The sequence below is a fragment of the Rhopalosiphum padi genome, chromosome 2 (genome assembly GCF_020882245.1).
Source record: "Rhopalosiphum padi isolate XX-2018 chromosome 2, ASM2088224v1, whole genome shotgun sequence".
In the NCBI taxonomy this organism is placed as follows: domain Eukaryota; kingdom Metazoa; phylum Arthropoda; class Insecta; order Hemiptera; family Aphididae; genus Rhopalosiphum; species Rhopalosiphum padi.
This window is the reverse complement of record NC_083598.1, coordinates 29,963,862-29,979,219: the sequence shown is the minus strand read 5'-3', so window position 1 is coordinate 29,979,219 and position 15,358 is coordinate 29,963,862. Positions and strand designations below refer to the sequence as shown.

The 15,358-nt window shown below is 31.2% G+C and overlaps 1 protein-coding gene, 1 long non-coding RNA gene and 1 pseudogene across 3 annotated transcripts; 2 read left to right on the top strand and 1 right to left on the bottom strand.

The window, feature by feature from the left end:
* Positions 1-1,143: 1,143 nt before the first annotated feature.
* Positions 1,144-6,198, top strand: LOC132920400 (uncharacterized). Of its 2 annotated transcripts, none has more exons than XM_060982774.1 (4): positions 1,144-1,525; positions 1,982-2,253; positions 3,716-3,977; positions 4,625-6,198. In XM_060982774.1, the coding sequence occupies exons 2-4, from the start codon at positions 2,062-2,064 to the stop codon at positions 5,167-5,169; spliced, it is 999 nt and encodes a 332-aa protein (XP_060838757.1). In that variant the 5' UTR covers positions 1,144-1,525; positions 1,982-2,061; the 3' UTR covers positions 5,170-6,198. The 2 variants fall into 2 exon arrangements, with proteins under 2 accessions (XP_060838757.1, XP_060838756.1); XM_060982773.1 differs by having other exon boundaries at positions 1,144-1,563.
* Positions 6,199-8,642: 2,444 nt separating this feature from the next.
* LOC132920401 (uncharacterized) lies at positions 8,643-10,159 on the bottom strand. Its single transcript, XR_009660728.1, has 2 exons — positions 9,640-10,159; positions 8,643-8,946 (listed from the first exon to the last, which is right to left on the bottom strand). It is a non-coding gene; the product is annotated as an uncharacterized LOC132920401 (long non-coding RNA).
* Positions 10,160-11,555: 1,396 nt separating this feature from the next.
* LOC132918936 (uncharacterized) lies at positions 11,556-13,375 on the top strand (annotated as a pseudogene).
* The last annotated feature ends 1,983 nt before the right edge of the window (positions 13,376-15,358 follow it).

The window sequence follows — 15,358 nt, the reverse complement described above, 5'->3', positions numbered from 1 at the left end:
TACATTTATCACCGGCTTTTTCACGTGTCGATTTATACACATAATTATTATAGTTAGTATTTTTACGTGTGATTGGCATTTTCAATGTCGTTTGATTTTACAGAAGTTTCATTATATATATTGTGTACACATGCAAAATTATAATTTTATGTTATTGTGTTTACTAGGTGTATTTATTTATGCGGGTAAATAAATAAGATAATTTTAGTATTTTTATAATTGATAGTTGACACAACAGTTAAAGTTACAACTGGTCTAATACCAGTGGTGACCAAACAAACACGAACAAACAAAATGTAATAATTTATTATTCATAATTCGCGCTAATAAAAATATAAGTATTTGTATATTATTATCTGGTATTGTACGGTCATTAGTCTCAGAAGACAATATTTTAATTTTTTAATTAAATTATTATGGTTGATTTATTTTTCAATTTTCCAGAACTATTTCAATAACTTGTTAAGACTTTTATGTATTATTTTAAATATATATTTTTTATGGAACATAGTACATACAGTTTGCGACGTTTATACGTTTATAAATATATAAAGACATTATATTGTAAATGCTCTGGCATTTTATATTAGTATCAATAAAGTAATGTATATATACATTATACATTTTATCGAATAATTATTATTATAAACTATAGCCTAAAGGCAAAGGTCACACATATTTTGTTTGTTTAGGTTATGGGTCTTTAGAACTCGAGATATAATACATTAATAGCATAAGCGAAATTTGGCGGGGGGCTAAGCCCTCGCCCAAATGGTTTGTATACATCCCCTTCCACTTTTATATATCTCTGGAAGCATACACGCAGTAGATACATGCAAATTATAATAGACTCCCCAAATTTAAAACTCAAATTGCGCCTATGTTTAATAGTATATACTTAACTTATATAAGTAAATTCATATCTAAAATCCAGTTATTTGTTAATTTTTTAATGATAAAAATATGTATGCATAACTATAATAATAGTCGCTCCATAACCATGCCCTTGACATATAGATGTACGAATCCCCGGTAACGATGGCGGGGAGTCTATCGAGGATTGAGTCTACTGCTGTTATCTCTGTAAGAAATAGTTCGCTTTTTTAGGTACTGTATATATGTCAGTTTGTCATAGAAAATGCACGTCTCATGTATAAATTGGTGGTCTTTGTGCCGATAATACAACACAAAAATCATAATTATTTAAAATAATTTTCTAAGTAATACTAGTAGTATTAATAATGTTATTATTATATAATAAATTAATCATTTGTGCAAGAAGATTAGTAATCTCCTAGTCTTGATGCATTTGTTGTTATTATTGTCGTTGGTGGTTATCAGCGCTGTCAGCAGTGTAATGACGACTTAGACGTTAATAATATAATATAATTATTATTACGATGATAAAAATATAGTCGTAATATAACGAAGTTATAACAAAGACTTTTAGACTTAATTTGCAGGATTCAAATGTTTGGATCGCATTCTACGAGTAGCGCTCGACCAGATCACCTGTCTGCATCTAGTGAGTAGTGAGCAAACGATTCAATAAGTTAAAAACAGGTAATAAATAAATTACATTAAATAATATACGACGTATACAATCCGGTAGATTCATGATTCAACCTTTTTTAATTTAACTCAGCGTAAAATTGTCAAATCTTCGAAATACAATAATACACCCTACAGAATAAGAACGTACCTCGATAGTTTTAATTTCCCACCGATTATATATACAGATAACATATATTGTTATACGCATATACACATAATATAGACCAGAGATGGAAAATCCATGGCATGCGAAAAATCAAAATATTTTTATAAACCAAATATCAACGAATTTGCATCAAGAATTAAACCAAAAAAATCACAATAAGAAAATAAATAAAATCTTCAAATAATTTACTACCCTTGATATATGCCATAAAGTGATATAAACATTCATTTTTCTGTCGATAATTTAATGTTTTCTTTTTAGTGATTTTCCATTCTCAATAAACACACGTTTCAATATTTTCATCTGCTTATCCTCAACAGTTCTAGACGACGACAACGTCAATGTATCCGGGCGGAAACGGAACTAATTCCAGGTCGTCGAGATTTACCGCGCATGCTGCTGTTCAATTGCAACGGTATTACAATAAGCCAGCGTACATGCGCTATGGTGAAGCTGACAGTCAAAAGCTCGAAGTTCTGAGCCACGAAAATAGCGATCCCCTCATACAACGCGTCCGCAAAACATTTCCTAGGGTAAGTACCTACGACGACTGACCGATGACTACAGTAATATTACAATATACAGGCTAGAGTTGTTTTACCGTGTACATGGGTATATATTGGTAATTTATTAAATATAATAATATTATAAGTTATAAGGCTATAACCTCTAGATACATTTTATAGCCCTTGTAGATATTCTATAGGATATCTATATTATCTATGAAGGTACAAAAAAAATATATAATATAAATTGCTAAATCGGTTCATTCGTTTCGAATTAGTATTATAATTATGAATACCCGTAGACCGTAGTATATATATTATCCATGATTTAATATTTTAATTATTAATTATATATTAACAATTATATTATACTCGAAAACACCGACATAAAAGATGACCGTTTGATCAACAATCAGCCCATATTATTATATTATAAATTTTAATAAGTAGACTATACGCGCTATAGTCTACTAAAACAAAATTCAAAATTGTCCATGCTTATAGCATACTGAAATAAAGAAATCAAACCTATCAAACTCCGGATCTCCAACTTCTTAACGTCTCCTCGAGTAACTAAAAAAAATTATCCTCTATAAACCGTAGAGTTATATTATATTTTTTAAGTCTTCTTCACATTATTTTTAAATATGTTATTAATGCTAATAGTAAACTAATGGATTAGCAATTTTGATATAATCATAAACACATTTAACATTTTAAGTTTAGAGTACATTATTTTTTCTAACAATTTAATTACAGGGTTTTGAGGTTATTATGCAGATAATTGACAATTGTGTTTGTTGACATTTTTTCGTTGAAATGTGATTGAACACGGTCTTATCGGAACAATTATTATAGTATTTATACGATTGAGCACGCTCTTATTTTTATTAATTTTTTAACGCTACTGAATTTAATATTTGTTATTTTCTAAGATTATAACATAAAGGACTTGTTATATTGGTGATGTTGTTGTATAAATTAATGTTTTCACCTGTGTTATCCATATTGTGTGTCAGAATAGATTATAGATGTATATTATAGTTTGCCATATTTTGTTGTTAATACATTTTATTTATATAATATGCTCTAACCACACATAGTTGGTATTACTATACTCTTTAGTCTTTTCAGCAAAAGAATATGAACACAAAAATCTATTCTTTTGCGTTTTGCGCATTGGCCTATACACGATACTATTATGTAAGATTGTGTAAATAAGACGAGTCCAATTATAACATATAAAAATAAAATACATTATTTATAAAATTATAAATATATTTCATACCTGCATATATATATATTTTAAATGCATTAACATCATGTTTATAATGAACCATTATTCATTATCATTATCTAAAATAGTATATTATTTTGTTATTAATAGATTAAATAAATTAAATTCGATTAGCTAATCAATATTATTAAATGTATTTAATATTAATTTATAATGTATACCATCATTATAATATGTCGTATAATATTTTAGTGTAACATCAATATCATACACCGAGTCAACGCCCCGCAAATGTACGGCATGTATTTGTTGCGAAAAGAAGAAATGCAGTTGACTCCCGAATACTGCAGGGAAATTATTCTGTATCACGTAACCACTAAATCTAGAGCATTAGAGTCGTTGATAAGTGGACTTGACTGGCGACGCACCCGGCGTTCCAAGTTTGGACGCGGTGTGTCGTTCAGCGACGATGCTGACTACGCCAACTATTATGCCGACAATTTTCCCAAAGAAGGTAATTATTGATTTTTGTTTGTCAACGAAATTCTTCACTTTCTTCTTACTAATATACAAGTCAATTATTTTAAAATATACATTATTTTTTTCGGAAAGCATTTTTATTAATTTTTTTTTCTTACCTCTCACCCCACAAAATGTTACTGATTCTATACTACTCCAATCATCTAAGCATTAAATACTTACAACAAATTAATTTATAATTGTTGTAATAATTTGAAATTTTATGTATTATTTAAATTTTTAAAAAAGTATTATGCTTTGGGATTTGAAATTCGGAAAGTTCAAAAACCTAAGTATAATATAATACATGATAATAGATAAATAAAATGTTGTTTTGCAATATCTATTATAAAATTATAATTATAAAAAATAAAATTCAGAAATGTTTGTATAGTTTTTCAAAAAATAAGAGTTTACTCATTCAAAGAATCCCCTGTACACAACTGTACATAATAATATAACGATTATAACGTCATATTTATATATATAGTATACAATTTTCCATCATCACATAGTTGCACTTAGAAACTTAGATTAGGTAATACTCGTATATATGCACTTCGTGATATAGAGTCAGACCTATATAATCAGAGCTCTAACGTATACAATGCATTCTTTATCTGTTTTCATGGCCGGACGCAGACAAACGAGTGATCATCGTGTGTACTGTGCTGGTGAAAAAAACCCATTCTGTATCTGGCAAACCCAACGATAAGAAATTAATGATACCGCTCGGTACAGCTGACACGACGGTGAGCACAAACGGCCGCGTGTACGTCAAGTACAACGACTATGATTTCTATCCGATGTACCTTATGTACTACCAGCGGACACCGGAACTCATAAACGAAAGCAAATACTTCCGTATCAATCCCAATAATAGAATACAGCAAAACCATCTGGTGGCGCAGCAAAAAGAACTGCAGGCACAGCGAGAGGTACAGGAGGCACAGCGTCGTCGAGAGTTGCAGGCGCAGCGCGAGCTAGAGCAGGCAGCACGGCGTCGGCAAGAGCTGCAGTCGGAACGTTATTTAGAGCAAGAGCGGGCACGCCAGAGGCAAGTGTGGGAGCAGGAACGTCGCCGTCAGCTACTGTTGGAGCAGGAACATCATCAGCAAATACAGGCGCCACGTTCACAAGATCACCCACGGCGCCACGAAAGCAGCAACAATTGTCTAATCCTCTGATGTCCTAATGATTGTGTTATATTATTATTATTTAATATATTAACTTAAGATCATGTTATTACACCTGTGTATATACAGTGATCACAGTTATAAACTATATGAATATTGATACATTTTTTCTCATCGTAGATCTTTTTTTCTGTGATTTTAATGTGTTTATATTATTATTTAACGTTTATTTAAAAATGTATCATACAATTTTTTTTTTACAATAAGACGTATAATTATTGTGGTATGAGTAAATATTTTAACACGAATGTATTGAATAAAAAAAATTGCACAACAGTAATACATTTTACACGACGGATTTATATGTTAATATGTTATAGTTATATTAATAAATTTCTACAATAATTTCTCTTCAGTTTGCACAGGGGTATTGACGGATACATGGGTATTACAAGGATAAGAGGATTTGAGTGGTTGGTAAAGCAGTAGCAAAACACTTTGTAGGAGGATGTTGGTGATGTTGGTACTTCTAAAATTGTTTGAATTTTTTAGATGCTAGTATAGAGTACTAGAGTGAATGATGTTTTACGTAGCATGGTATTTGTATCTATCTAATATAATATTAAATATATAGACGTTACTATTTATTTTACTGGTCTTTAATATTATATAAATTTTCCATACAACAAATTTTAGTATTATTTGTATAATTATTTTGGGTTTTGGTAATAATATTTTAAGGACAAATATTATTATTTGTTATAATGATTAATAAATTACTGTTTATATATCAGTGTTTACGACAGAATAATAAGACATAACCACTTTACCCGCTATGACCACTTTGTACACCTTTCCCCTACAATATATTATGCAAAATGCAAATTAAAGAAATAATCTTTAAATGTATAATCAGTATAGATAGTATAGTATACTATTTTATGTTCGTAATTTAATCATTAAGCTTTTACGTAATACTGTAATAGATAAGTTCAATTAAGTTTTTTATAGTTATTAGTGAGTGTAATCAACTTTAATTTGTTTAAGCTTGTATAATATAGGATCCTTATAATTTGGTAATTCGCTCTTCCTTTTTGCACAATCATTGGATTTCGAGGAGATTTATAATTTATTAAGCTTCTGTTTGAAAATAAATTATTCTATTTTTTGATTGAATAAAATTATAAAATAATATTGTATTATTATCATTACAATTATTATTAAAAAATGTGCATAAAAAAAGTAGATATAAATACTATTGTCTATTAATAGGTAATATAAGTATAAGTATGACAACCATACAAAAATAATTGAAATATCATTCAACTATTAATCAAGATTTAATTTTATTTGGTACAATATATTATTTATTTTATTATACACTATTAATATAGGTACCTACTCTATAGGTTCGCTTTCAACAGAAGATAACCAAAACGAGTTTTCTCGTTTATTAATTCATTATTATAATTATATAACAAGTTCGGTGCAAAAAAATAGCATTGTCAGCCAGTTTAGCTGTACGTTTGGCTATTTAAGTTATAATGTAGGTTCCTCTTCCCTAATCTAAACTGTTCGGAATGTCATTTTCAAAAACATTGTATAATAACTAGATTCACTGTATTTTTCAATAAGTCCTATACCATAAAAATACATAAACAAATTTAGTTGGCCAACATATTATAGTATAGTATAGACAATATACACCTATACAAATATAATATTATAATAGGTACCTGCATATAGAATAGATATATAAAAAGATTGTATAAGTCATTACTCATTACATAAAAGTTATAAATATGATTTAGAGGACGCATTGGCGCAACTAGGTCTAAAATATTAGGGATCTAATTTTTTTTATAATTGATACAACGGTTAAAAATATTCTGATACATACAAATGGTGACCAAACAAACACGAACATGTACCATGTACCAATTATTATAACAATATTAGGTACATGACATGTAGCTATATCGTACACAATTATTTATTTAAATTTTAAATAAAATGTATATTTTTTATTGTATGATATTTTTATGTTCAAAAAAAAGTTTACACTGTGCACTATATCAAATAAAAACAACTAAATTGATTTTATACACAATATTTACAAAACACTAATGCCGCCAATGCACCATAGTTAAAATAGTAAAAACGACAAATGATTAAGTAATAGAAGTGAAAATTGATAAAAAAAATATTACAATTAAATTATAAAAATATTTAATTTTACTTTAGGATAATCAATCTCTGGTGGTTTCGAACAAATATATTCCGCGTGATGATAAAGACTATGTTTGTGCATTACACTTCGAGACCACTGGCCAGGCACGTATCCAGGGGAGCCTGGGTGGGCCGGGCCAACCTTGCATTTACTAGGCCCCCAAATTCAAAATATAATTATTTTTACCAATTATTAAAAATGTGATCCTGCACATTGAAATAAACCAATTGTGATTACTACTAGGTAATATAATTATTATTATAATAATTAATTTTTATATTTGTGGATAACGTTTCTGAAAAAGATAAATAATAGGGGTCTTGATAGACATACCTGTTTTATAGACAATATAATAGATAATATACTAGCCCGCAGATAGCAGTCAGTACGTACCCGACTGCTATCTGACTGTTTGAGCCGTTATTAAATATAATTTTATGAACACTTTCAACGGCGTTGACGTAATGACGTGTATACTTGACAATGGACTTCACTCCAACCGTCCTGTGACGCGTTTACGCGTCAGAAACGACAGAAACATATACTTTGGAAGTTTTGATCTACTATAAATTCAGTCGTTTTTATTTTAATAAACTGAATCTTACATGGGCCACAAACAATCACCTCGAAATTTAATTTAATGGTCGACTTTATTGGTTTTAGTTTATGTTTGTGTATAAAAAAATGATCTACAATGAAGACAAACAATAAATAATAAAGAAGTTTCATAAAGAAAACGATTTTAGTTGTATATTATAATTATTATCCACGTGTTAATATGATATATATTATTTATCTGTGCTCTTTTTTTATATAAATATTTACCTTAAAAATTTAGAATGTAGTAATGATTTTAAGTACAATTAATTCAGATTATTAGTGTTGACTTATTTTTTAAAAACTATTCCACATTTCTAACTTATATAATATATTTCTATTGTTTTAGCAGCAGAACAGATATTTTAATAATTAATGACAAATGTGATTTTAGATATTGGCCATGTATGAAGTATAAACATAAGTTCTTTTTGGTTTTTAAAGACGTGTATACAGACTTCAATACACTTTTATAACCAATGAATTTGTCTTAATAAAAATGCATTACAGGTTTAAATCACAGAAAAATTAAAATAGAGAGAGATGAACTCTACTTAATGTATACCAACCCTCAGATACGGCCATTAAATAAAATCATAACACTATACTTGCATAGAGGTTACTTGAGAAAATAACTTATTTTACCAAAAATGTAAATTGTTATATTCTACAAATATAAAAATGATACACACATAAATGAGAAATATATTAAATAGTTGTTTATTTATCAAAAGCACTATTTCAAAACAAATTAAAAATTTTTTATTGTTAACATTAGAATTTGCGTACACTCCGAACAAGTCAATTGGTCCGGTCTCCCTCTATGGATATCACTGCTTCGAATGGCTATGTTTGACCAATGAGTTACAAATCAAATAGGTAATAGAACTTCTCATCCAACACTGTTCCCACGTCTCATGAAAGTACTCCGATCTGCTTCCATCTTCACGACTTATATCCACAACAACAGGTAGAAATGTAGGCTAAAACCATCTTAGTACCTAAACAAAATATATTTCAAAATAAAACAAGGACTACACTGTGAACGTAAAGTGAGGTTAAACTGAAAAAAAAACAGTGCCAACGCTATCTGATGGTATTGGTAAAATTGTTGAACAAATACGGCGCATTAATTTTCCCCCACCAACAACAGATTATTTAAGGTTATGTAAATTACTAAATTAGAATACGAACATTGTACTCGCAAACGACGCATCGGTATTAATATGGGTGTGTACATAATTAATTCTTGGCTTGTACATAATATACAAAATGGCCGACACGTTTCCGAGAAATACCTAACCTAACGGGACGAAGAATAAAATAAAGGCGAGTTAACCATGTTAAAGCGCGTGATGAAAATATTTTTTTCTGCGTCATTTAAATTTTTAACCCATCTTGAATACTATAAATCGAAAAATATACCAACCAAATTGTCACTTCAAACGAAAACCACGTTAAATAATAAATTAGTTATTTCTTATTACTAAATAAAAAGTGAAATACATAAGCAGTACCCACTGAACAAAGTACTTCAATTAAATATTATCACAGACCTATAAACTAAGTTAGTTTATATTTTCATAGGTCTATGGGTCTTATAATTTTTAAGTTTAGGGTTAACTGCGAATCAGTGTTCACACGTTAAATATAGATATAATATTAAATTGATGAAATGAGTGAAATATTCTCACCATGACGCGTTTTGCTGGTTATCATCATTCCTTTTGTGCAGACATCAAGCCACAAAAACGTCCAAAGATTCGCGTACTTCCAAAAACCGTGGGAACACCGCCGTGACAAAAACATCCATGATCCATTTGATGTTACGCACAGTCAGACGTGACACGCGATGCGGCAATATTCATAGCGGGTGATCGGTCCGTTTGACATTATTCGAAAATGAAAAACACGTGGTCAATGGACAACGGGTCTGTCATGGCGGCGGACCCGTTGGTGAGTGCCGGGTCGACAGCCCGTGTGATTTTAGGTCTGCAGTGGTCACTCAATCTTCATCCTATGGACAACGGTCTGTGGCATCGGCATCGTGAATAATTAGATAGGTTACCACGGACTAAGATAGAAGTTTATCCTAGTCCGTGGTAAGCCACCATTGTGGTGCGCAAATGTCGGAAACACACGACTTGGTGAAGCGACTGTAACGCATAAAATGGCGCTCCGTGGGTACCGCACTACCACCACCGAGACCGCGTACGTTCAACGTCGTAGAACGCGCTGTTGCACAGAATATAATACGCATTACGCATGCGCATAATCAAATAATACAATTCGAATACCAGGTTGTAAAAGTTAGGTAAATGGTACTGTATTCTATCGTTTTCATCATAAAACACAATGGCGGTAAATTCAAATTTGTACAATGTTATCTCATTATAGTATAATTATATTATAAGTTAATAGTTATTGTGTACATTTTATGAAAATCTCCTATATGCATGTATTTATGCATTTATTTTAAGAGTTGGGGCTTAATATATTTATAATATGTCAACATTATACGGGAAAAGTAGTGAATACATTTAAAAAAGAGGGTGTCGATTATATCCCGCCATTGTCCATTGAGAAGTAAGTAATTGTAATATATGTGCTAAATTTGGATGTAATGATAAATCGTCGCATACGAAAAATGATTCTAAACGTAGATGATTTATTCGCCTGTATTACAAGGAAATTTTATAATTTATTTATATTTCTATTAAAGTAATTTATTTTACTATTTAATAAGAATATGAAAATGTCATTGTGTATAAAACATAATAATAAACTTAAGTATGTTGAACGTTTCAAGTATCCAAAATTAAAATTTTTAAATTACAAAAAAATAAGTAAAATTATTATTCTTCTATTAAATATCTAATTTCGTCTAAATTTTAATTTAAAATGTCTATATTTAAACACTTTTCACAACAAACTTGCAAATTGTAAGAATTCTCTTAGGCCTTAGCTCCTTAATGTCCTCTCTAACCATTCCAGAATAATCTAATAAAATCTTTAACAAAATTTAAATAAATACATTACTTTCAAAAAAATAAATATATAGTTGACAAATTTTCATGTTTTCATGATTTTGAGAAATTTCATAAAAAAATCTAACTTTGAATGCTTAAAATATTAGGACTATGTATTTTTAATGTTCCTAATTATTAAATGAATAACTTATGAGGAACTTTGTAATCTATTTTCAACCATTTTTTAGCAAAATTTTTTTTCGTAAACATTTATGAAAAAAAAAATAATATTTTTATAAATAAAATTTAACTAAATAAGTTAAGTTTAAAACAAAAATAACTAACTAGTTTAGTTAAAAATTTAAAAAAAATTAACTTTAACTTTTCTACAAGTTAATACCCACCATTGCACCTAACCATAGTCAAAAGATAGAGCAATATTTTGACTCCGTGTAGTCTTTATTTTGGGTCGTCAAGTCAACAACGAGTAAAACAGTGAGTGGGTTGCCAAGACACGTAAATCTTGATTATTGAAACAAACACAATTTATAGTTAATCGAAAAATTTTATTTCAAAAATATTTAGTAACGCGAATTGAGGCCGCAGAACTCAACAAAATTTCATTACATAACGTCCACAACATGCCGGCTACCGGAAATAGTACATTTATGTTGGAGCTGATCGTGTACCGCGTGACGTTGACGAACCAGATCCAGATGCACAATACGTGTCCGGTGTGCGTGTGTTTCCGGTTCCCAGGGATGGTTGAATTGGTGGTATGCGAGGTTGGCTTTTGCGCTGATGGTAACGTTGGCGGCGGTGAGATATTGATGACCAACGGCAAGTCATGCTTGTTCCCGATCGACAACGCGGACCTTTGCCGGGCGGCCCGTGACTTTTGCGCGAAAATCAGCGTGAATATGCGTGTAGACGGCGAACAACAAATGCGATACGTCGCACAGACGCATCTCGAGTTTGACCGGACGTTCACTGATGTTATACTGAACCCCAATCAGGTTGAGAGGTCACGGAAACTGAAACGGGTAACAAAAAATACATTTCTCAAAACTAGTGAAATGATCCTATTATACATGGTTTTATACTTGTGTTATTATTGTACATAAATGAAAACCGTGGTGTGTTGTGCCTTGTGCGACCAGGTCTTGCCGTTGTACGAAATGGGTCGTCCGAATCCTGTGGGCAGCATAGAATTCTTCGTCCAGTTGACTTCGCAAGGGGATCAGTACAAAGCCGTTCCCATGCAACCATCGACGGTAAATTGTCCAGAAAGAAAACCGTTGCCCCCGAAGAAAATATGCAAACACAAAGCTTCGTGTAGAAAGAACCGACCAAAGTCTAAGGAAGGTAATCATGACTCATCATTATATATAAGTCAAAAACGAAAACTTTTATTTTCAAAATATCTTATCATATGAGATGTGTTATTATTATTAATTTTTTTTTTATTTGAATGTATTCATTACCTACAAGTTATTGAGACGTAATACCCTCGAAATATTCTCCAGCTTGATTAATACACTTTTTCCAATTGAATAACACTGAGTACGGCCTAAACACTAATCATTAATCACTATAAGCATTTCACATCATTTGATGAGTTCCAGTAAAAAATTTACTCTAGACATTCTTATGACCGAAAAAATATATAATTTTAATAGCATAACAATAATATAATTAGAGAGAGAAAAATAAAAAAAAAATGCCAACGTCATACGAAATCGTCGGTGTAGAAACAACAAAGTGACGCTTTTTTTGAGGATGTGAAAACAAACAATATAATCTTTTTATTAACATTTTTCATTGAACTTAAAATTGATAACATAAAATTCTATTTTAATATGCCGCCACTTATTCGTCATTCTTCAAATGCGTATGGTAGGAGGCTGCACGTCGCGCGAATCGTAGGTAACTGTTTTTTTTTTTTAAACAATCAAAACTCAAATCACTGTCACCGTCCCCCTCCTTGTATATCAACTACTGTATCTAAATAGATAATATATTACATTTTCGTATGTAGATCTGCAATGCGCCAAAGAAATGAGACGGCGGTCTAACTACATTTTGACGATTATGGAAAAGGTTAAAGCTTTGTACAATGTGATGGAGACAATCAATGAGCCGTTGCGTAGCGGTCGGTCGAGATCAAAAAAAACTAATCGCAGAAAACCGTGCCTGTTCGACCTGAATTGTCCAGTCTCGCTAATTGTCCGTTTAGAAAACCGAATAACCGGAAAACACATTCGTCGACCACCAGATCAAGCTGTGCACCCGTCCTGGGGACGAGTGGCCTCCGAAAAAGTTGTCGGAAGACCGTGAACTTGTAGACGACGCGGATTTGTTCGTCATAAACGTGGGTCGGGTGGATCCGTGTCGGGTGAAAACACCAAAGTACAAGGACGGCTCTTCGCAGTATTTCGAATCGAACTTTTTGAGAAGATAAATACTTCTATTATGTCTTATTATGTGGCTATTCGTTTGGGGAATCGTAAGTTCCTACACGAGACCTAGCAGGTAAACAAGATACATATGTAAGTTCCTACACAGTAAAAAACAGGTACAAGTGTAAGTTCCTACACGGTAAAAAAAGGTACACGTGTAAGTTCCTACACTAGGAATATTATAAGTTATCAATCTAATAACAGTTATATCATATTATAATACTGTCATACGTTTTAATTTTTTATTCTATATAATATATAGTTTATAAGCTAAAAAAAAATAATTTATCTTATTTAATATAATAATTTTAAAAATAATAATAATTGTAATAATTCATAATTGTAAAAAACAATATAAGTAATAATAAATATTATATAGAATGCATTATTTATATTTTTTTTTTTTTTACAATAAATGACGAATTATTATTATATAATTACAATTATTATTTTTAAAATTATTAAATTGATAATATTTTTAAGGTAAATTATTAAATATTATAAAGAATTATATATTATATAGAATAATGGGTTAAAATATATGTCAGTATTATAATATGTTATAACTAATATTAGATTGATAACTTTAATATACTTAGTTTTGGAACTTACACGTGCACCTTTTTTTACCGTGTAGGAACTTACACTTATACCTGTTTTTTACTGTGTAGGAACTTACACATGTACCTGTTCTTTACTGTGTAGGAACTTACATATGTACCTTATTTTATCGTGTAGGAACTAACATATGTATCTTGTTTACCTGCTAGGTCTAGGTCTCGTGTAGGAACTTACATTCGCCCGTTTTTATACTGTGAATGCAATTAATATTTAATACATTGTTTTTAAAGGAAAATTCTATACGTTTTTGGTGTTTTTGATAATATTACTTAAAAATTAAAAATAGTGGCCAACTAGAATTATTTTATTCAATTAAGTATAATTTAAAATAGTTACAATTAATGAAGTTTTATTATACTATATTTTAAACGCTTTTGTTGTATGGTTAAATAACCTAATATTTCGGAAGACCTTGAAAAGTTTTAGGGACTGCTTATGTTTTTAAAATTGGAGTAATCCTTTCTAGCTTTTCTACAAGACTACAACTTCTTCAGTAATTTTTTTAATAATACTATTGGCCTAGAACAGGCATGGAGGCAAAATAAATTGAACACGCATTATTGTGTCGGACGCGCGTGCGTCGAAAGTCGTTTAACTGTCGTAATAAGTCGTTGGACATGAGTAAAATCGCGTGTGACTATATAGGCGTACAATAATTGCCTTTTCGTCGGGTGCTCTCGATGCTCGGGCGTGCGGTGTTTGCGTCGGGGCGCACGCGAGTTCGTATTGTATTTCGTGAGCGGTTGTGCGAGGGCGCGAAAGCCGTCGGAGTTCGGGTCGCGAGACCGGGAACGTCGTGGACGTGTTGGTCGACGGGACGAGAGCGTGTCGAAACCTGGTTCGACAAAAAGTGCTAAAAGTGGTCATTACATCTCTAAATTGCGATCGTCGATGCGCGTGGTTGTGGACACTTGTCCACGTGTAAAATGGCGCGGAACATCGGGTTCGGGTCGGCGGTTAAAAGTTCGGTCAGACTTTCGCGTGACGATTGTCGCGTACGGCGCGGAGTGGGGGCGCGTCGATAAAAACATATATAAAATTCACATTAGTCGCATACATGTAAAAATATAAAAACTAATATAATTCAAATATTGAGGACGAATATAATGTAAAAAAGGTATAATTCACGTATCGAAAATGGTAACGTCGGTCGGACGGGTCGATCAGTAAAGTGGTGACAATCGGTGGCGTCACCACGTGTACCTATAACAGTATTACGATAAATAGATAGTGCCTGATTAAAAAAAAAACCAACAGTTATCGATATCTAAAAATAAATAAAACTAAAACCAATAAAGTCGACTATTAAAAACCAGCATTCGGACGAATAGTGGCGCTACCTGCACAAGGCATTGTACTACCAA